Raw genomic sequence first — 22,369 nt, forward strand, 5'->3', positions numbered from 1 at the left:
GGACAGGCACTCCAGGATCTCATGGAAGAGAGGAATTTAATTTACCCTATTTGGCCCTAGGACAGAATCAAACTTGAGCCCTTCCTTGGTACAGATGTCACTTTCGAATCTGCCATCCCTGGGCAGACACCTGATGACCCATGTCACATCCCTTTGGCTCAAGTCTGATCCCAGCCATGGCCGTGCTAAATGACATCATCCCCCCTAAGCACACCTGTGTCATTCACTTTCCCCAAAAGCCTGTGGAGTCCATGTGGCTCACGTGGCAAGCTCCAGGCACCAGTGGATGAGCCTCAAGTTTAGGAGACAGTGAAGACTTCTGTCCCTTAGATTGACAACTCTGGGAGGTATTCTCAGTGCTTCTCAGAAGTCCCAGTGGAACACAGCCCCCATTGCTCCTTCCTTCCGTCTCATCGCCTCTAACATCTCACTCCTGTTTACCAGGACTGAGACCAACCACTTTGCTTTGGGCAGGGTGCGGGGTCCCAATGTCATAACCCTTGCACAAAGAGGAATCAAACAACCAAAGGTGAAGCCAGATTTTAGTTTAATGTAAGAAAGTACTTTTCAAATGGTCATAACATTGAGTGCACTATTATAAATGCCTGATTTCGAGTCCTCCCTTTCTCCCATTTGTAATGTATGAGGTTCTGGAACACGGCTGTCTTGCTCTTTAGTGTCCACTAAGCACAATACCCAGCATATTGTAGGCCCTCAATATGTTTGTTAAGCGAATGAATGAATGATCTAATAGTGGAATGGACTTCTAGAATGAAGGAGTGTCATGGGTAAATTAACAGGAGAAAACTCTCTGCAGGGGCCAGATGTCTATCCCTTTAACTGCCATTTAATGCTTTTTACTTCCTCATATCAAATTATTAAGAACATAAACAAAACAAACTCAAAGTTCTTCTGTTAATTCACAAAATGTCTGTGTGGGTTTGTGTATCCTTTCCCTCAGTTAAAAACAGTTTGTTTTTTACTCTTTTGCAGCTGAAATTATTGGCAATTTTTCATTTTTTCATTTTATTAGACTATTTTTCATTCCTAAGAAAGGTTAGACTGGCTTTGTCAGCATGAGGAACCAGGATCTGGAGGAAGAGAGAGATAATATAACATGTACATTTCTGCTCACACTTTGCTGTGCTGTAAGGCCACATAATACTCCAGGGTTCCCAAGACCTAAGACAGTGGGAACAGCTTTCCAAGGTACATTAACCTGTGCTGTATTTATTCTCTTGGCCTATGACACCAGAGTGGCCAGTTGCTCTGGGCACAGTAGGAGCAGCAGGTGTCCTCATCACCAGATATGTGCCCTTGCTTTCCCCTCCCCTTTCACTCCCTTTATGGCCATTAACAGATGAAGTTCAGTTAAAGAACTGAAACATTGATCACGAGTCTTGGTTGGGGTCTAAGCAAATAACGCAGGGGGTTAATGAAACTCCCTTCCACAAGGCAAGGGGCTGACTCACTCAGCTATCAAACCTGGGCTGGATGACCACTCTGTGGACACACCGAGGCTTGTTCAGTCTTTACCTGTGAACTGGACCAGGCTGCTCTCAATGCCTCTTCCCACAACAAAACTCCAAGACTACCACATGAAAGCTTTGACTCTCTCCTCCTTATAAGCAGAGAGCTCACTGGCAATGAAGGGATTAGTGAGCTCAGTTCAATGAAACAAGCCTCCACAAGAAGATAAGTCCTAAAATCGTTAGGCTGTGCTCACAGAGAAACTGCTCCCCAAGAACCCAGTGCCAACAACTATGTACTTTACAAACCACATATTCTTACTGATAACAGAACAGAGGCACACAAATGACTGAGGGCAAGAGAACAATTTATGTTAGCTCACTTCTCCTGCAGGTGAGTGATATCATCTTCACTTAAATATGAACAAAGTGATGCCAAAAGTGGCTTAGTAATTTGCCAGATCACTTGACCCAGCAAGGAACAGAGTCAATATGATCCAGGACCACCTGCCTCCACGCTCCCTGTGGTTTCCGCTATACCAAGTTGTTTCTCCATAATCCACCAGTTTAGAGGGAAACAAGATCAAAAGGACTTGCTCTCTGGAAATCGGCGGGAAAGGAAAACCATACTCCTGCCAGTGCAAGAACCTGAAAAGTGATTATCAAGTAAATGGTCAGTAAAATGTCTCTATCCATCAATGCTTTAAATTCCCTAAACATACTGGTAGGGAATGCACTTGACAATGCTCTACTCAACTCTGGGGATGAGTACGCTCAAAGTAGACGGAAACAGCTAAACCAACTGGTGTTCGTGAAAATAAAGGTTTTATTTGGCAATACTGATCAAATTTTAAACCTACGTGTCTTTAGAGCAACTGTACTTCTAGGAGTGTACCCTGAATGCATTTGCACAAAAGTGAAAAATATACATATATGAAAACATCACTGCAGGCTTGTTTGTAATGGCCAGACACTAGACACAAAGTCAGTATGCACTATGGACGGACTGATGGACAGCACTGGATGGCAGAGCACAGCAGCATTTAACAGACTGAAGTACACCTCTGTGTGCGAATGTGACAGGATCTCCAAGATGTCAATTAAAAAGAGCACAGTACAGAAAATGTATGATTCCTTTTGGTATTTTTGAGAAATAAGTTCAAGGAAAGGGGATTCTGGGGCCAGGGGTTGGAGATAATTACTCTTCATTTTACTCTTTTCTATAATTAAATTTTCTAACCATTTGCTCACAGTATTTTTTTTAACGTAAACAAAATTTAACTGGATTGTGGAATCATAGGCCAGTTTTTTCTTCTTTTATAGATCTCTACATTTAAAAAAAGTTGTATTAAAAAAATAAATAAATAAAAATAAAAAATAAATTAAAAAATTAAAAAATTAAAAAAAGTTGTATTACTTTTTAAAGGCAAAGCTTTCCCTTACAACGTGGCAGAAACAAAGGCCTTTGTCATGTGTCACCACCACCTGATCACTGAGCACAGGAAGGGGAAACACCTCCCTAACCAACTCAGTTAAAGAGGAGATAAATTCCAAGGTCATCCTCAGAGCACTCCTGGCTATACTGAGCACCAGAGGGAAGCTGCTGATTCCAGGAGGGGGCGCCCACTAGCAGCCAGAGGAGTGAGCAGACTGTGGGTCCTACTGGGTGAATGCTCTTTTCTTGGCTGAGAAATACTTTACTTCTTTAATGTAGTTTACTCCTTTAATGAATGGATGGCAGAGTGAAACACTTAGCTCTGTGCCTGGCCTTTCTGGGAGGAGGGCAGCTATCCACAACTGACTATGTCTGGAAAGACAACAGCAGTCCTCTATCCTCAGCGGAGTAAAGGGCAACATAGACACCCATTTCACTCCCACTAGCCATTTGGACTTGAGATGTGTGAAAGCATTGTGTATTGATCCCCAATGTGAAATACGTTTTCCTACCGATTTACTTTATCAGGAGTACTCATTTCCTGACACTTTGATCTCAGTACAAAAGCAAAACAAACTCTCAAAAGACAGAGAATGTTACAAAGCAAACCTAATTATAACAAGGAATAACTCCAACTATATCCTTACTACATTTTCTTGTTTTTTTTTTAAGATTTTATTTTAAGTAATCTCTACACCCAACATGAGCTGAAACTTACAACCCCAAGATCAAGAGTCGCATGTTCTACCGACTGAGGCAGCCAGGTGTCCCCCGCCCCTGACCCGGTTACTACATTTTCTGAGGAACAGGTGCATTTCAAAAGTGTAGTGTGAAAGAAAATGGCACAAACATTTAGAACAAATGAAAAACTAACAACTATAACATAACAAGGTCTATTTGTTTATAATAATGTCTTTAGCATTACTTGTTAATTTATGCATATCAACATCTACAAATAAGTTTTGAGAAATCCATTCATGTTCTTTAAAGACAATGGGAAGAAAGATATGAAAATATATGAAATCATTTAAAATAAGGGAAAAGAAAAGACAAAGGCAGAAGATACTAGAACTGAGAGTAAAGAAGAGAATTCAAGAAAACAAGAGAACAAGCAAACAAGAGAGGTGGGTAGTATGAATATGAGGAGAAATGTGTAATGGAGAAATAAAAGGACTGAGCATGTAATAAACTAAAAAAAAATACAGAAGACTGAGCAATGTATTATTCCTAGGTGTTAGTCTTTTCACTCCGGAACAAGTACAAGTAAAAGGAGCAATCAATGAAACCCTAAATGAAGCAGAACCAACTCCCAAACAGGTATCAGACACAAGGAAAGCATCGTATTCCTATCATACCACGGCTGCCCCCTGGTGTAAACTGGCTGACAGGAGGCAAGAATGGCACGCTTCATGCCCTCATGCCCCAGGTTCAACATCCAAAACAATAGGAGACGTAATGGTGCTGCCCGCCCCCCCCCCTTCCCATGAGCCATACCTGATCGGCAAGCCATTCCCGTGTCAGACATGAAGTATTTCCACTCCTTCCCGCCATACTCCTCTGCCAGTGCCTCTGGAGCCATCATCTTTGTGCCATGGCTTGCTCTGGTTTGGGGAGATGGGAGGGGCAGACACACAAATGCAACAATGAAAGACAAAACCAAAACTATACAATGCTTTACATTCTTTTAACTATGATTGAAGAGAGCTAAGTACACTGTTAAGAATCTGATAGTTGAGTTTAAGGTCCTGGTCAAAGCTGCATTGAGTATGTATACATACATACTACACTTCAGCTCTAGTTGCCCAAGGCAAGAAACATGCAAATGAATAACAAAATAATCAGAAGGGGGGCCACACCTATTGTAGTTATCTGCACTTAGCGTGAGGTCCAGGGGAGAGTATGAGTTCGTAGCGTGCAAAAAGAATGATGTATCAAAAGGGAGAGTATGTGCCAGGGGTAACCTGTGCTGAGCGTCCTTTCCTTCGACTCTGATCACGTCAACAGAAATAATAAATCGCATAGCTGTGGCCACGTTGGCTTGCCTCTACTATGGGTGCTGGGGGAAAAGCGGATGCTCACACCCTGGCCCGCTCTGTAAGGCTCAGAGCAGTGGCAGCGGCAGCTTCTCATCTGCTTGTCCCACTCCCCCCAAATACTCCAAGTGCCCAGTGCACCCTGAGAGGAGGGAAGGAAAGGGAATTAGTACTGAGTGTGAGGGAGACTGATGAGGGTTGGAGTAGGCTAGAAAAACTTCCAGAAGGAGCTAAAATACAACAGGAGTCTTGTACGAGGGGGACAAATTTGGATAAATGGAGAAGGAAAGAGAAGTGTGCATAGACCAACAACTCCTACCCAACATTCATTCTCTTCTTAGTAAAAAGAAATCTCACTTTATTCCAGGCAACTGTGCACTCATCTAAAACAACATAATCTCCAGGCTCTTTTGCAGTAGAGGTGATCAATGAGATGAAGCAAGTTATTAAAATTCTCCTGAATTTCCTGCAAATATTTCTAGTGAGCCGAATTTAAAAGAACTAGACCTTTAAGTCCAATGCTTCTTGATCTGTACTTAAATCGTTAAAACAATTCATACGAAGAAACAGAGGCACATGATCTGTCATCTGAATGATAAAAATAATAATCTTATTTAACCCGTACTTAACAATCAAATGCTATATAATAACAAAGTGTCCTGGAGAAAAAGTTTAGATTTCACAACTAAATTTTATTACCTGAGCACAGTGCCATTATCTGCCAATTTAATGAAGTTCCCATCTTCCAGATCCAGTGCCAAGCCCTTGCAACTAAAAATAGAAAAATTTGATTACTGATCAATTCATAGATTCGGCTAACCCCAAGAAATAATAATCTATACTTCCAAAAAGTCACAATGCTAAAAGGGATTCTCCCATGCAGGTGAATGATATATTGGTTAAAAAGACCAAGAATATCCAAGAATTCTAAAATTTAATAGCATCCACAGAGCAAGTATGTAAGGAAAACTGCCATGTGGGAAAATGAGAGACAGCATGTTTAGTTTGTAAAATTCTTAAGCTTTAAAAAAAGAGGAATTCAAAAATTAGAACAAAAAAAGGAACATTATTTCATGTCTCTGTTAAAATGTTCAAGTATTTTTCATTAAATAAAACACACACATACACACACATGCACACACACATTTAAATTCTGCCAGATAAACTCTTAGCCAGAGTTTCTCCTATATTCTTTAGAAATTGCCTCGATTTAGGTCAGGTTTTAAAACCTTGCCCTCTGGGCAGGGCATACTATTGAAAACCACTAAAAGAAAGTCAAATACTAAGTTTCAGGTTCCTCACTGCAAAAGACTTGTGGGATTTGGGGAGAGAGGTGGGTACAGATTCATTTTATGAATAATAAAGCAAGGAAGTATAATGCCACCAAATACCAAGAGAATTAAACAAAAATGACAGGGTACTTTAGAAGCATTACTGACTTTGGTCCACAGTAAAATTTCCAGAGTCAGCGGTTTTATACAGTGAAATATTTGTGTTTCTTCTTTTTACAAAAGGGATACATCAAAAAGGACTAGCCAAACACTGCAGAAATATATAATAGATGAACATCATTGCTCTAGAATTACTTTTGTATGTCTTTTTCATGTGTTTTAGATTTATTATTAATTTTCAACTGAGCAATTTTAAAATGTTAGATTTTTATTTTGTTGTTTAGATAAGGAAGAGAGACAAAATAAGCCTTGGCAAGTAGAGAACCCTAAGAGTAAGCAGTAAGAGTCTTAGAGACAGGAACGTTTACCCAAATTACAGAAAACCAAATGTCCCAGTTCAGACATTTATTCAAAACATGATTCTTCCTCTTCTACAGTTCAGTATTTGAAGGGCAATAAAGCAAACTTTCTTTTTTAAGATGTAAATTTTAAAGATAGTTCTTAATAACCTCTGAAACTTATGACAAACTTAAGCCATACAGAAACATCCAAATTAGTCAAGAAGCTTTTAGCCTATTTACATATTTAACAAGTCTAAATTTAAAGTAGAAAAGATTTTAATTAATGAAACATAAAACTTTTAATAGAGAAAGCATTTTGTCTTTTGACTCAGTTTCACATTTCACTTTCTGTCTCCACAGAAGAAGCATTAAAATTTTATCAGCAACATTTAAGAAACAGAGGGAATGGGCAGCCCTTAAAAAAAAGAACTTACCAGAAATCCCAATCCTCTGGAGTCACAGTTAGTAATTCTTTGTCATACCCTTTCTCCTTGACCAGGAACTGAGCAAAGCTATTATAAATGAGCTATAAATAAGGGGAAGGAATAAAGAGAAATTAAATATAAAATTCACTATTCATTCTGAATTTCACAGACTTGAAAACCTACTGGAGTTATTCATGGGGCAGATGGGAGAGAAATATCTCTAATTGTGAAGTTCGGCAGTTTAATCCCCTTGTACAAGCAATTTATCCACCCCTGAAAGCCCCAGGTAGCTGTTGTGTCTTTTTCCACTGCAGAATTATACCATCAATATACAATTACATAACCAAGGATGACTACTATCTTACTCCTGAATTCTAATGGGTTGGAGATCATTAAGACTTGAAAGCTTTGTAAACTCATTTTAAACATATAGACCACTCTATCATTATATCTATCCTTAGCCCATTCTTAGTGGAAAGTGCTTATGAGGCACTGGGTTTCCCCAATTCATAGATTATTTCCCCGAATAAAGGACATCGAAATTGTCACTAAATTGTTTTAGTTTTGTCACTGTCACAGGGGAGTCTCAAAGGGAAAACACACATGGAGACAAGGCAGATGATCTGAAGGAGGAATCAAGGAGCTTCCATCAGATACAGGAAACACCTCTTATTTCTTTGCTTAAGGAAACTGAAGGAAAAGGACAAAGAAAGCTTCAGGAAACAAGTACAAAGATAAATGCTCTGCCGATGGTTGATAGAACTTCCGATTTCTCGACAACAAAATCCCGAGTGTTGGGGTAATGTGTCTTATTTTTCTCTAAAGAGTTGGCTTGATTTTTAAAAAACTGTGTATACCAAACAAAGAGTAGGCAGAAGGTGGATGAAGGTCCACACTGGCCCTACCCCATTCTCCTTCCATGAGGGTTCTTAAGTCAGCATCAGATGCCCTCGAACCTGAGGCAGAATGCTGGTCTGGGGTCTGACTGAGCAGTGTCCGAGAAGATTCTTGAGCAACTCGACCTTTTTCCCATATGTTAACCCGTGACAGGTTTTGGCAGCATGAGACAGCACAAGCGGGAAGAGAGCAGAGACACAGTAAAAGGAATGGGAGAAGGCCTCCCTGAGGTGATGATGTTTACACTGACCCCTGCAAGATGTAGCTGTTAGCTGGGTGAATCCAGAGGGAGGGGAGCACACCAAATCCAGAAACCCAGAGACCCACACACATCTGGATTTGGGAGTTGGGTGTGAGCATCAGGGAACGAGTGCAGAGAAATCAAAAGCTCCCTGTCAGGGGCGCCGGGGTGGCTCAGTCGGTTGAGCGTCTGACTTGGGCTCAGGTCATGATCTCAAGGCTCGTGAGTTCGAGCCCCGCATCAGGCTCTGTGCTGACAGCTCGGAGCCTGGAGCCTGCTTCGGGCTTTGGATTCTGTGTCTCCCTCTCTCTGCCCCTCCCCCGCTCATGCTCTGTCTCTCTGTCTCTCTCTCTCTGTCAAAAATAAATAAACATTAAAAAAAAAAAAAAAAAGCTCCCTGTCAAATAGAGCTGTTCTCTATCCTAAAGCTAATTAAAATCACTATACATGTACTCCCATGCAATGCAATGTGACCCTGATCCAGGTCAGTTGTTAACAGGCTTACATTATGTCAACACTACATATCAGCACTTCTCAATCCTGGCAGTGATTCAGAACCAGTGATGGCTCCTAAAACCACCTGGAAATTTCAGGCCTCCAGGATAGGGTGGGGTCCAGGTGAGGCCATACAGGATTCCTGAAGTCCAGAGATGACTGAAAATCATTGGCTTTATGCGTTATATGGGTTTTCATTGAATCATTAAAAAAAAAAAATCAATCAAAAATGGACTGAGTCACTCTGAGGTACAAAGTACTATGGATAATAAAAAATACACATCATGATCCTGACTGCAAGGAACCAGTGCTGTGGGATTAACAGATGTAAAGTGCTTTAGAGCAGTGCCTTACATACAAGTAAATTCAACTGAAATATTTGCTATTATCAGTCATATATATGCTGGTTTTAAAAAAAAAGTTCTGATAAGTACCTTTGCCCATTTCCACATATCAATATTCTCACCACAGCCAGTTCCAAGCTACCAATGCTTACTACATACCATTAAACCTGCCACCTCACGTCAAGGCACTTTACTCGGTCTCGGACAACAGGAAATTCTCATCCCTCGACAATACTGATAAAGATATGGGCATATGATGCCACTGAGACTTGACACCTTCCTGTGAGAAAAGGGCCTTTTCCAGTAGGGCTGCCGTTAGGGGCATCCACAGCTATGCTCCTCACCTCGAGGAGAAGTTTCTATGATGGGAGAGAATGAGGTCAATGTGTGGGGAGAACCAGAGAATAATGGTGCTGAGGAAAATAAGGGAGTCTGTGCCTTTGAAACCTGTCCTAGCCCCAAGGCCCGAGCTCTTGGATCTTTTTCTTACACTGAGTTACCCCAGATGCCTTCACGGCACAGGGCCTCCATGACCAGCCCTCTTCCTCTCCCAGTGTCTCACGTGCCTAATAATGCACACTGAACAGCAGCTGCAAATTGTGAGCTGTATGCAGACTACAAATTATGTTTGGTTCCCACTTAAGGTTGCCAGATGAAACATGAAATGCCTAGCTAAATTTGATTTTCAGATAAACAACAATGAATTTTTTTAGTATAAGTACATCCCATGCAGAACATACATATAAGAAAAAATGGTTTTGTTATTTGAAATTCAAATTTAACTGGTGCTGTATTTTTCTTCACTAAATGTGGCAACCGCATAATCCTGATGTGTTTGAAAACAAATTAACATTTAAAAGTTGAGAGACTTCTCATACAAGTTCAGATTCCTAACTGGTCTTAAAAAGAATTAGTTCTTTTAAGAGGCTCAGCCCTGGGACACCTAGGTGGCTCCATCGGTTAAGCTTCTGACTTCGGCTCGGGTCATGATCTTGCAGTCTGTGAGTTCAAGCCCCGCGTCAGGTTCTGTGCTGACAGCTCAGAGCCTGGAGCCAGCTTCAGATTCTGTGTCTGCCTCTCTCTCTGCCCCTCCCTTGCTCACGCTCTACATCTCCTTGTCTCTCAAAAATAAATAAACGTTTAAAAAAATAAAATGAATAAAAATTTAAAAAAGGAGACTCAGCCCCTACTTCCTCATGGAACTTGGCAAGAGTCAAGTGTGGCTGTGCCTTCAGAAGGCAAACACACTCTCCTGGCTATCCCAGGCCCTGCTCCCACTCACAAACGGGAGTTAACTGCTTGGCCCCTTACCCTTCTGAGTCTGCAACCCCAGGAGAGCACAGGGGTCATCATTTCTAGGATGCCTTTCCTGAGCCCCCAGGTGAGGTAACACATCCAGTCCAACATCTGCACATTTTGCATTTATTAAACGCCTATGATACTGATGGGAGAGGCACTCAGTGTTCTATGACGCAGTCACCACCGACTTCTCCAACATCTTCTGCAACTCCCCACCTGCCGCGTGACACGCAGCAGTTCCCTGAATTGTTTCTCGCCTCTGGGTCCTTGCCCTGGCTAGATTCCCTCTGTCTGAAGTGCCCCCCTCTGCTTCCTCACCTGCCAGCTTTAACTCTTGTGTTGGAACCCAGCTCAAGCATCAAGTGTCACTCCAGACCTCTCCTCTGGGCTTTCTGGCTCACATAAAGCATGGTGGTGGGAACAGAAGCCAATTAGCAGGGTGACTCTGGATAAGCTGCTTATTCTTTTTCTGCCTTGCTATCCTCATCTCTAAACAGCGACTGTGACAAAGCAAATACCTCGCACAGTTCTTGTAAGGATCTAACCAGTTCATTTAAACTGCATGCGTGTTAGAATAATGGCTGTGCCATCTTCACTTATTAAAATACCTATGTTTTTAGTCAGTTATTCCTCAATTACTTATTGAACCCCATATGTGCCAAGCACTCACCTCGGCACACAGAACACACAAGAAACTATCAGAGATACTGATGTCAAGGAGTCATGGCTCTAGACTCTAGGGGAAGATTCTGACAGGTTCACAGGAAATTTTAAGCCATGTGTAAGTGCTATGAGAAATTAACGGTTTTGTGGAAGATTGGAAGATGGGCTGGTGTGGAGGGAGGGTCTCCAGACACTAGGGGCAGGCAGTCTGCAGCAAGGTGCAATACTACCCTCACCACTCTTCGGCATCCTCCCCCGTTACAACGCCACCTGCAGGCCCGTGTCCATCTCAGCATCCAACTCTGTTAAGGGGCTCAGCACACTGCTGGTATTTCATAAAAGATTTCTGAACCAAACAGGATCCGTAACACACTACTAGGATACTTCCGATCTTTAAGCCTCACTTATATTCGAGGTTTGTAAAAAAGAATCCTTTTACTGGAGGGTCTTGCATTCTGAGATTTTTATGCTCACATATGCACAAAACGGGTTCTAACATGACAGTGGTTTAACTTTCTTCAAAAGAATCTTTGACTAAAAAATTCCTGTGATTTTTTTTTTTTTTTTTTTTTTTTACAATTAGTTTCCTTGTGAAACCAAAGTAATGGGGGAGGAAGGACAATTCCCCTTAGGGTGTGGTATCATAAATACTCCACTCCCCCTTTTTCCCAAAGTTCTGGGAGGACGCAAACTTAGTAGACGGTTGCTAGGATTAGAACTTATTCAGAGAGCATGCAGCACGTAGGAAGTGCGCAATAAATGTTTATTTTCGTCTCTTGGTAGAAGACAAAATTTGGGCTAAGATTCTAATGACTTTTCGGCTAGTGCTTCTTCAAAACACCACACAATCTCTCCCTGACTGCAGTGTTTAAAAACTGACAGGTGGTCGCGTGGACACGCTAAAAGAAAACTGCACACAAGGAAAATAGCAGCCCAGGTGGCTGCATCGGAGCGCGGCTGGTGCCCAGAATGACTTGCAAGGAAGTTCCAAGGCCAGGGTTCTGCAAAAGACATCCCCAGTTCCCCTGGCCCCGCCCTGCCTTCCGTCCCAGGAACCGATTCCTCATCCCGATTTTGCACAGATTGCCCCTCTGCCCCTTTCCTTCCCACCGCTCTCTCAAAGTTGGCTAAAAGCTGAGCTCCATAAGCCGGTGCCGACGGCTCGGGAGGGGCCCGGGGATGCACATTTCCGCCCAGCCTCGCAGTGGGAGGCCGAGTTCTGCGCAGAGGCGCAGCGGCTGCAGGGCCCCTGGCAGCGGTCGCCGCGGGAGCCGGGAAGAAACTCCAGCCCCGGCCGCCATGGAGGTGCACGCCGTGCGCCCCGGGCAGCCTGCGCCACTCACCACCGCGCTCTCGGGCAGGTTGTAGCGACACAGAGTGTGGTCCAGGTCGAAGCCGACCACGTCGCAGGCGGCCAGGGAGAAGTGCTGAGCCATGGCTGCGCTGGAAGCACCGGTGAGCGCCTCAGGTGCCGGGAGGGTGCGAGGAGACCGCAGACGGGACGCTGCGGGACGCTGCGGGACGGGACAGGACGGGGCCCGGCAGGGGCGGGACGGGGCACGGCGGGGCGGGGCTGCGGCCACCCTCAGGACGCAGCGCGTCTGCCTCCAGCGCTTCCCGCGCCCGCGAGCGCCGCCCCCGGCCACGCTTCTCCCCGCCCCTCGCGCGGCCAGCCTGCCGGCGCCTTCCCCGCCGCTTCGGCGCCCTGCGTCCCGCAGACGGCGGCCGGCCGGATCCCCGCGCCCTACCGACGTCCTTCCCACGCCCCGCAGCCCCAAAGGCGGGTGTGACCGGGGGGGGGGGGGGGGGGTCACGTCACCACTGCTGAACCTGGGGATACAGATGAATCCCTGTTGGCACGTAGCCCTTGCCACAAAATTAACCGGGGCTCCCCTTCGTTAGGAAGGTGCCACAGAAACCAGGACACTGTAAAGTTAGACCCGACCCTTTGCTCTTGTGCGGAATAAGATAAGATGGAGAAAATTCTACCCACTATTACCCTCTGACACAGTTAGCCTAGAATTTGGAAGACCTTTTTGCCCACGTGCTCTCTATGAGTTGAATCTTTTTGTATCTTACTAAGTAGTCAAATAGATCTTTCACTATTTCACCTTTTGGAGTGAGTTAACAAATAGTTTTTGGAAAGAGAAGGACCATTTTTGCAAAAATGACATTAATGATTAAAGAAACCAATGTTGGCTATTTTGTTATTTGGTTATTCTTTTTTTATTGTAATGAATTTTTCAATGAAAGGACATCAGAAAGTTGATAGAACATGCTGCAGAGTAGAGAATTTTCTGCAGACAGATGGTTTTCAGATTTATAGTGCACAAAATGATTCAAGTGACAATTATCTGAATTCTCTCAAGGACTGTGTATAGCTAATATCATTTTAGATGTATAGGAGAAAAGTTAATTCATTACATACAATGGATGCATTTAATTTTGAGAACCCATATGAAAGGCTAGGACTTTGAGATCTTTTAAATTGTTTAAAAGAGAAAATACAAATGTCATTAAAAAATACGAGTCTATTATCTTTGTACTACTTCTGTGTTAAATTTAAAGGAAAGCTGTCCAATGGAAAAAAAAATCAATAGTTATGACATAATGAAAATATAATTGATTGAGAATTACATTTAACCCTTACTAATACTAACCCTTATGAGGCTAATAGACCAATCAAGGGATTAATTTAGTGCAATAAATAGTTCAGTTTGGTAGGACACTTATTATACCTAGTGGACCCATTGAATAAATTGAATACTTGTTCCATTATAACTCTTAAAAGCCCCAAACAAATCTCTCTGGAATAGGAAGAGGAAAGAATGCTCATGAAGATGGAGCTGTTCACTGATGAGAGCTCAACAACTATGTTTTTAATGTCTGTGAATCAAAAGAGAAAAAGCTGGATTGATTTACAGCTTGTACTTATTTCCCTTTTATGACTCTGTTGTCCCTGGAGCATTGACTTCAGCATTCCTTTTTGCCCCCTGCCAAATGCCTGCCAAGGTCAAGCTACCTGGTAGAGGACACCTTGAAAGCCACAAGTTTCCTTGAAAGTTACCTTGTTTTAATGTAGGATAGGGACTTCCCTTAGTAATGTAAATGCACAAGTGCATTCATTGCCAGAGGGAAGTGTACCGAAGGATTGTTTTTCAAGATGTAAGTGGCCCTGGGACTGGAGTTGACCCTTAAACCTGGACCTATCTACTTGCTGAGTGTCAACTGTTACATTTCTTACATTCCTCCTGTCCATTCAAAAAGCTCTCTGCTAGAGTCTACGATATTTACATATTGTGGGAGAATTTAGCAAACAGTGCACTCCAATCATCCTGAGAGATCTTACTCCTCCTTTGAGCCCTGTTCACCTTTCCTGGCCTCTACCTCAAACCTCAGTCTGCCTCCTTTAAGGACATGTGAGATGATTCCCCTAAACTTTTATCACATGTACTGATAAAATACCACAGCTGTTCTATTATCAAGCAAGAGTTCAGTGTTCTATTTAAACCAGTTAATTTCTGTTTCTTTGAGTGATATATTAAATATGTCAGTGTTGTGGACTGAATTGTGTCTCCCCCCACCCCCAACAAATTCATGTGTTGAAGCCCTAAGCCCCAATGTAATTATATTTGGAGATAGGGACTTTAAGTATGGTTAAATGAGGTTGTAAGGCCCTAATTTAATATGATGGTGTCGTTATAAAAAGAGGAAGAGATACCAGATATACACATGCATCGAGGGAATGCCCTGTTATAAAAAGAGGAAGAGATACCAGATATACACATGCATCGAGGGAATGCCCTGTGAGGACATAAGGAGAAGATTCAGTCTGCAAGCAAAAAAAAGGTTTCACCAGAAACCAACCCAACTGGCACTTTGATATTGGACTTCAGCCTTCAAAACTGTGAGAAAATAATTTTCTGTTGTTTAAGCCCCGAAGTCTGTGGTATACTGTTAGGGCAGTCTCAGCAGACTATTACGGTCAATAAGGAGATTTGACTCTAATCCATGTTGTGTCAAATGCCGAAAATAATATTTGCATTTGCAGGATCCCTAAATGACATGAACTTATGCTTCAGTTTTTTTCCTTAGGTTATTTGTTGGTTTTCAGAATTTTGGTACGTTTATTTGTGTATAATGTTAGTACTTTGCTGTGAAGTTTTAGGAATTGTTTAGTATTCTGTGTACTGAATTTTTTTCTTATAACCAGAAAGTTATGAAATAATTCAGCAATACTCAGAAGTAAGAAATTACATTTGTTGCTGATTTTCTAAAATTGAATTTCATTGTTAACACTGACGTACTGACGTACATTTTAACCTACCGTTAATACTATAATTTAGCAACTTTAACTTTAGATATGCCTTTTACTTGTTGTTTACCTAAAAGTAACTTAGTGATTAGCTCGCTTGTTTCAGACTCTAAAATAACTCACTAAGTGACCTTTTGTGGATTTAAAATACTGCCATTTAATATCTACATTGTAAATGTTATTTACCAAACTGTTATTTTGGTTGGGGAGTGGGGGGGAGACCTGTTTATTGTTTCATCAGTTTAATTGGTTTTTCTAAATACCCCAAAGTAAACATTGTAATGTTTGACTTTTTATATAATCTAAACTAATCTAGACATCTTCCCTGGATCATATAATTTGCTTTGGGAAACAAAAAATTTTATTCAGTAATTTGGAAAAAAAACAAAAGAGAAGGCCTAAAAACGTAATAATGCCTAAAAGTTCATCTCTGTAGCACTTAAATATTAAGTCATTGAGCGAAATAGAACCAAAAACTGATTTGTAATACTGGGCTGTGGCCATAAGATGGCAGTAGTTCTGCATTAGGAATATTTTTCATTTGATTGCTTTAGTAATCTTAAAATACTTAAGTTTCTTAATTTAAAAAAAAAAAGGTTATTTTATACTCTCCCTTTCTGCTCTTGCTACAAAAAGAGATGCCTCCTTAGAAATTTTATTGTGGTTTGTGTGTGTATGCATTTATTTCATTGTTGCGTGTGCATATATATTTATTTTTGACGGAGGGAGAGAATGCGATGGGATGAAGTCCTTTAGTAGGAAACTTCCCATTAAGTAACTAAATGTTTAAAGTAAATGTTCTCATAAATAACTAAATGTTTAAAGTATGAAATGAGCTCCTATTTTAGCTAAAATACTGACAGGAATGTAATTCAGAATGATCTCTAATGATGTAGCAATAGATTGAAATGTAATTAATTAGGACAAAGGTTGAGTTTTGGGATCAGGTTCAAATAATCTACTTTAACAGCATGTTATGGGGAATCTTGATTTACCAGCAGGTAAGTTGGAAATAAAGTGTGGATAAAGTCAAGGTGAACTCAGCTAGTTCCAGTTTAAACTCAGTTTCTCTTTGATGGATTGTCACTTCAGTCTTCCCTTTTTCTTCACTGTTTTTCTGGGAGGTTTGGGAGTTCTAAATTGCAGAAGGGCTTAACATATTGCCAAGGAGTCTGGGAACAGACTCTGGCCCTTGGCTAACGGCATCCATACAACAGCTTCTCCATCCCTGTCAGTATTTGGTTACCTCTGGCCACATTGGCCGCACTGTCAGCAACCAGTCCTGCAGCATAAACTCTGAAACACCTCTTGTTACAGTGTCAACAGAAAACGGTTTAGTTTTGATCCAAGCCATGAGACCATTTCAGGCTGGCCATTCTACATTCAGCCAGCCTCTGCTCCTCTCTTGAGCAGTCCCAGGAAACCTTCACAGAAAACTTTTGGCTTTGGAGCCACAGAAAAGGGAGGCATGTGTTACAGTGTGGGAAGGTGGGGTGGCTACCTCAGATGCCCTCTATCTAGATGTGGCCCACCATTTCTATCCTAGTGATTGCTCCCTGTTATCACAGGATACTCTGCAAAGCTGTTTTCTCTCAGAATTGACAGAAGTTGTTGGATGAAACCAACTTTAAAAAAAAAAACAAAACTTTTTTATAATTAACTTTTTCTTGCAGAAAGCCCAGAACTTGAAAAAAGATGTGTCCTGGCATTTGTTATGGGCTGAGTTGTGCCCCCCAAACTAATATGTTAAAGTTCTAACCCCCCAGTACCTCAGAAAGTGGCTATATTTGGCGATAGGGCCTTTAAAGTGATGATCAAATTAAAAAGAAGCTCTAGGTTGGGCCGAGCCATTTTGATTGATGTCCTTATAAGAAAAAGAAATTTCGACACACAAAGAGATACCAGAGTCACCAAGCACAGAAGAAGAAAGAGCATGTGAGAACACAGCAAGAAGGCGGCCATCTGTAAGCCAAGGAGAAAGGCCTCAAAAGAAACCAAACATGTTAACATCTTAATCTTGGACTTCTTACCGTCCAGAACTGTGTGAGACAAATTTGTGTTGTTTAAGCCACTCAGTCTGCAGTGTTTTGTTATGGCAGCTGTAGAAAACTAATGCAGCGTTCAAGACTATTTTTCTACTGTAACAGTCTGGAGTCCATGCTGGAACACAAAACCAGGAAATTGTCTCTCTTGTCTGCTACAGAAAATCTTCTTGTGAGGGCTGGGCCTGGAGAAAACGATTACTACTTTTCTAAACGGTGGGGAAATTTTGAAATGAAGAAATCTCAGTTTGGGGCACCTAGGTGGCTCCGTCGGTTGAGCATCCGACTTTGGCTCATTTCATAATCCCACCAGTCTTGAGTTTGAGCCCCTCTTCAGATTCTATGCTGACCGCTCAGAGCCTGGAGCCTACTTCGGATTTTGTGTCTCCCTCTCTTTCTGCCACTCCCCCTGCTCACGTGTGCTCTCTCTCCAGAATAAACATTAAAAATTTTTTTACAGATATTTTAATATTCTACTAGTGTGGGCAAAATCTGCAAACAAATAACGATGGATACATTTAAGTCAGGCCTTCTTATCTAGGGTTTGGTATTCCTAAGGGATTATGGGAAACTTAAGAGATGTTTTTGCAGGCTGGTTAGCATTTTTGGTGACAATAGCAAAGAATATGTGAGCACAATGAAATGGTTGTTACATCCATGGCCCTTTCATCTTTTTCCATTTATGTTTTTATTCCAAATTTTCAAATATTTAAGTATGTTAAAGTTTTGAGTCTTCACGGGCATCCAAATATGAACATATTTCAGGCATGCCTTATAAACTGTGATTCACTCAATGTGGAGTTCCTGTGACTCAGGTAAGAATCCGTAAATTCTTTATCTCCAAACCTCTTGAGCAGCATGTTTACTTTTATGACTTGAATGATTGAATGCACCTGACCTGTGTATTTTCATCTTTGATCTTTCTCCAATCGTGTATTTCTCATGATGTACAAGAGAACCATTAAATGAATAACAAACACCTCTCCTAACTTGATATTTTTGATTCTTTAATTACTTTGTCCCAGTTTTCTTATCTGTAAAATCAGATATTTGAAACTTTTCTTTAAAATAATTATATTTATTTAATATTTGAAAAAGGCATGAGAATTGAGTATCTCATGCTCATCTACCCTTCTCCACTATTGTTTTTTTTGTCTCCCCTTAACAAAAATATTCCACACCAACCCTTTAGAAAAGTAATGTGTAAATGAGTATCTGTAGTCTTAGATATGATTTATTATGTGTTGACATATATAATCTAATTCTAGGCATCTAGGATTTCTGTTAAGAATCTCAGGTAATAGAGTAACTGCTGGACATTGACTATGTAACAGTTTTTCTTCTCTTGGCAAAGTGAAAGGGTTAATAAATTATTACTGTACCTAACAGACAGGGTATACTTACTGTAAGACTCTAAACATTCTCTCTCAAAAGAAAATGTAAAATAATGGAATGTGTTATGGTCCTGTGAGAAATCTATGTGTTCAGAAGTGGTACTAACACACTTTTCCATAGTTTGCCCTGCTCCTGTCTTTCAGCCAAACATTCCGACCATCGTTTCCTCTACAATGGGTTTGAAAAACATCCAATTAATACAAAAGAAGGTAGAAAGAAGAAAGGAATACTGAACAGACGAGAGCAGTAGAAAGCAAATAACGATGTCTCCAATATGGTAGATTTAAACACAAGCATATTGGGGCGCCTGGGTGGCTCAGTTGGTTAAGCATCCGACTTCGGCTCAGGTCGTGATCTCACAGTTTTTGAGTTCAAGCCCCATGTCAGACTCTGTGCTGACAGCTCAGAGCCTGGAGCCTGCTTCAGATTCTGTATCTCCCTCTCTCTCTGCTCCTCCCTGTTCACACACTGTCTCTCAAAAATAAATCAAGATTAAAAAAAAAATTTTTTTTTAACACAAGCATATGGGTAATTATACTAAGTGGTAAATGATCTAAAGACTCAAATTAAAAGAGATTGTTAGGGGTGCCTGGGTGGCTTGGTCAGTTAAGCATCTGACTCTTGATTTCGGCTCAGGTCATGATCTCCTGGTTCGCGAGTTCAAGCCCTGTGTCAGGCTCTTTGCTGACAGCACAGAGCCTGCTTGTGATTCTCTGTCACCCTCTCTCTCTGCCCCTCCCCTGCTTACTCTCTTTCTCAAAAATAAATAAATAAATAACAATGAAAACATACTAGTTTTTAAAAAAGAGAGATTGTCAGACTTAACCAAAACAAGATCCAAGTATATGCCATTTAAAGAAACCTACTTTACACATGAAGATATAAATACCATCTGAAAAAAATTTGAGATGCATTATAAGGTATTTGCTATCAAAAACTTTAATATAGTGATTTACTTTATTTTCTTTAAGATGATTGCTATTTAAATCTTAAAAACACAAAAAGATATAACAAAGAACTAAATTTCTAAATTTGTGTAGTGTTGGATCTTTTCATCTAACAAAATCAGTTTAGTGGTCAAAAGACTTGTTAGGAAGCAAAATGAAAGTCATGTATTGTCTCTCTTTGGTTTAAAGTTGCTTTTAAAGCTCCTTTCTCCTTTATTCTCACTTACCTACCCACTGAAACATATTGGGATTTGTGGAAAGCCACAGCCACAAACATATTCTGGTTGGCCAATGTGGGTTTCCACAGGATAGATGGTCCCCAACTAGGCCACATCTGTCCCTTTCTCCATCCCACAGTTCCCACTCACAGGTGGCTCACAGTCCTTCAAAAATGTGGCTGGGTATGTCAAGACCTGGGGTGGGCAGTACAAGGACCAATTGTCTGGTCATTCTTTGGTTGCTGCTTCTTAACCCTTTCACCGTTTTCAGTGAGATAAAGGAAAGTTCTTTTGATTTCGGCCACATTAGCTAGTTCTGCCTCATGTTAGAAACACTAGTTAGAAATGGAGTTGGGTGATAAGAAATCCTCTCACTTCTGTAAGATGCACATCTCCTGACACTGTTTAGCCCAGCAGTGAGTTTAGCTCAGGTAATGAGTTTGCACTCATGGAACAATGAGTTTAAAGGATCATTATTTAAAGGATCAATCAGTCATTCATTTATAAACTCTTATTGAGTATGTCAGATGTCCTCGGCTTTGCCTGTTCTGTGCACCAGAATCCCATCGACAATATTAGCTAGATTTCAGAAATTGAACTATAACAATACCTGAGAGGAAGTCTTGAACTAGGGTCTTTAGGAAGCTACCAAACCATTTTAGCTGAAAATGACTTAACCCATATTGCATACTCTATGGTGCACAATTGTACACCTGAACTTAAGCAACAGAGATGTCATATAGTGATGTGTGACATTCATTTCTAGCTTCCTTGTCCTTAAGAAGTTACCAGAGTTTTGTTGTTGTTGTTGTTGTTGTTATGGTAAGATAATGCTCTTAGGTCAAGCTTCCTCTTCCAGATGTAGCTTGTTTTATGATCCTTGTTCTACTCCAGTGTGCACTGAGATGTTGAGTTCTCAGGTCTGTTCCCTTATTACTATTTGCAGAAAATTCATAATTCCTCAAAAGTTAGTATAGGTACCATGTCTTTCTCATGGATAGGTTGTCCTCAGCGCAGAGCCTGAGACAAAAACTTGGCTGCAGGTGGTTTATTAAGAGACAGTCCCAGAAATCAGCAGTGAAATAAGAGAGTAAGAGCCAATAACAATACAAAAGGGTAACATCAAGGGCACTCTTGTAGGCAATAGTGGCTTAATTCCACTGGCATGTCCCTTGAAACACAGAGGATCTCTCCCAGAATTGTCCACCAAAAGGAACTGTTCTCTTGGCTCTGTTCTCTTATGCTTGAGGGTTACCCACCACCTGACTTTCAGGCTGTGTTTGAGTTTGAGCTCCTCTAACCCCAGAGAAGACCATCAAACACAAAGGAAGACTTTGCATAGCTTTATCGAGGTGGGACACTGTTAGTGTGAGCTCTCATGTGAGATGTGACTAAAATCGGAAGTGGACTAAAGAGTCGTGATACAGAGCACCAGTGCCATCTGCTACAGTGGCTATTGTAAAAGCTTACCCATTTCAGTGTAGTCAATGAAATTTATTCTACTCTATAAGGATTTATCTGGGCATGGTGTCACTCTGTTGGTCAGTCTGTCTCCAATCCACTGTTCATTCAGTACCTTCTCTTTCTATTCCATCTGTGATCTACCCTGTGTATTCTCTGCCCTAATTCAAACTAATAAAACTCTATGGAAACTCCCACAAATGTTTTAGTCCACTGCTTCCTGAATTTGTTCACATCATGGCTCACGTAGAAAATAGTAATGTTTACTTAGCACATTGGAGCAAACAGAAGAATCTGGCCCAGATAGGTGGGGCAGCCTGGGCTCTTGAAGTTCTGAGACTCCTCCAAAGTTGACAGGGTGGACCTGATTAATATCTTAGGATAAATAGAACTAAGTGTGTTCTGTGCACTCTGTTGGTTGAAATACTATATTGAATCAGGGTTTTTATTAACAATTTTTTTAGTGTTTATTTTTAAGAGAGAGAGAGAGACAGAGTGTGAGCAGGGGAGGGGCAGAGAGAGAGGGAGATACAGAATCTGAAACAGGTTCCAGGCTCTGAGCTGTCAACACAGAGTCTGACACAGGACTCGAACTCAGGAACGGTGAGATCATGACCTGAGCTGAAGTCGGGTGCCTAACTGACTAAGCCACCCAGGTGCCCCATTCAGGGTTTTAGTTTTAAATAGTAGTAAACTCTTGGCTTCTTAGTTTAGTTTGCCACATGTTTATTGAGAGTCTACTATATGTCAGGCACTATGATAGATACCAGAATACAAACAGTAATAACTTCCCTAGAGGGGCTTGCAGTTTAGAGAGGGAAATGACATACAATCTAATAACTACAATATAATACTGTACATAAAATACAAAGAGAAGCTAGTCTGGCATGGCTTCTTCACCTCATGCTGTCTACTCATGCCCAATATATTCTTTCCTCCTGTATCAGTCAGGGTTTTC

General features: G+C 41.2%; 1 protein-coding gene across 2 annotated transcripts in view; it reads right to left on the minus strand.

The window, feature by feature from the left end:
• NT5DC1 (5'-nucleotidase domain containing 1) overlaps positions 1 to 12,590 on the minus strand; it is a 138,606-nt gene extending 126,016 nt beyond the window's left edge. For both annotated transcript variants that reach the window (XM_019438941.2, XM_019438940.2), the window contains exons 1-4: positions 12,377 to 12,590; positions 7,104 to 7,195; positions 5,637 to 5,708; positions 4,399 to 4,505 (exon numbers count right to left, since the gene is read on the minus strand). In XM_019438941.2, coding sequence (XP_019294486.1) covers positions 4,399 to 4,505; positions 5,637 to 5,708; positions 7,104 to 7,195; positions 12,377 to 12,469 — 364 coding nt within the window. In that variant the 5' untranslated portion in view covers positions 12,470 to 12,590. The remainder of the gene's footprint in view (positions 1 to 4,398; positions 4,506 to 5,636; positions 5,709 to 7,103; positions 7,196 to 12,376) is intronic.
• Between the last annotated feature and the right edge of the window lie 9,779 nt (positions 12,591 to 22,369).

Source organism: Panthera pardus, unplaced genomic scaffold (genome assembly GCF_024362965.1).
Source record: "Panthera pardus isolate Hobbes unplaced genomic scaffold, ASM2436296v1 HiC_scaffold_17, whole genome shotgun sequence".
Taxonomy (NCBI): Eukaryota; Metazoa; Chordata; class Mammalia; order Carnivora; family Felidae; genus Panthera; species Panthera pardus.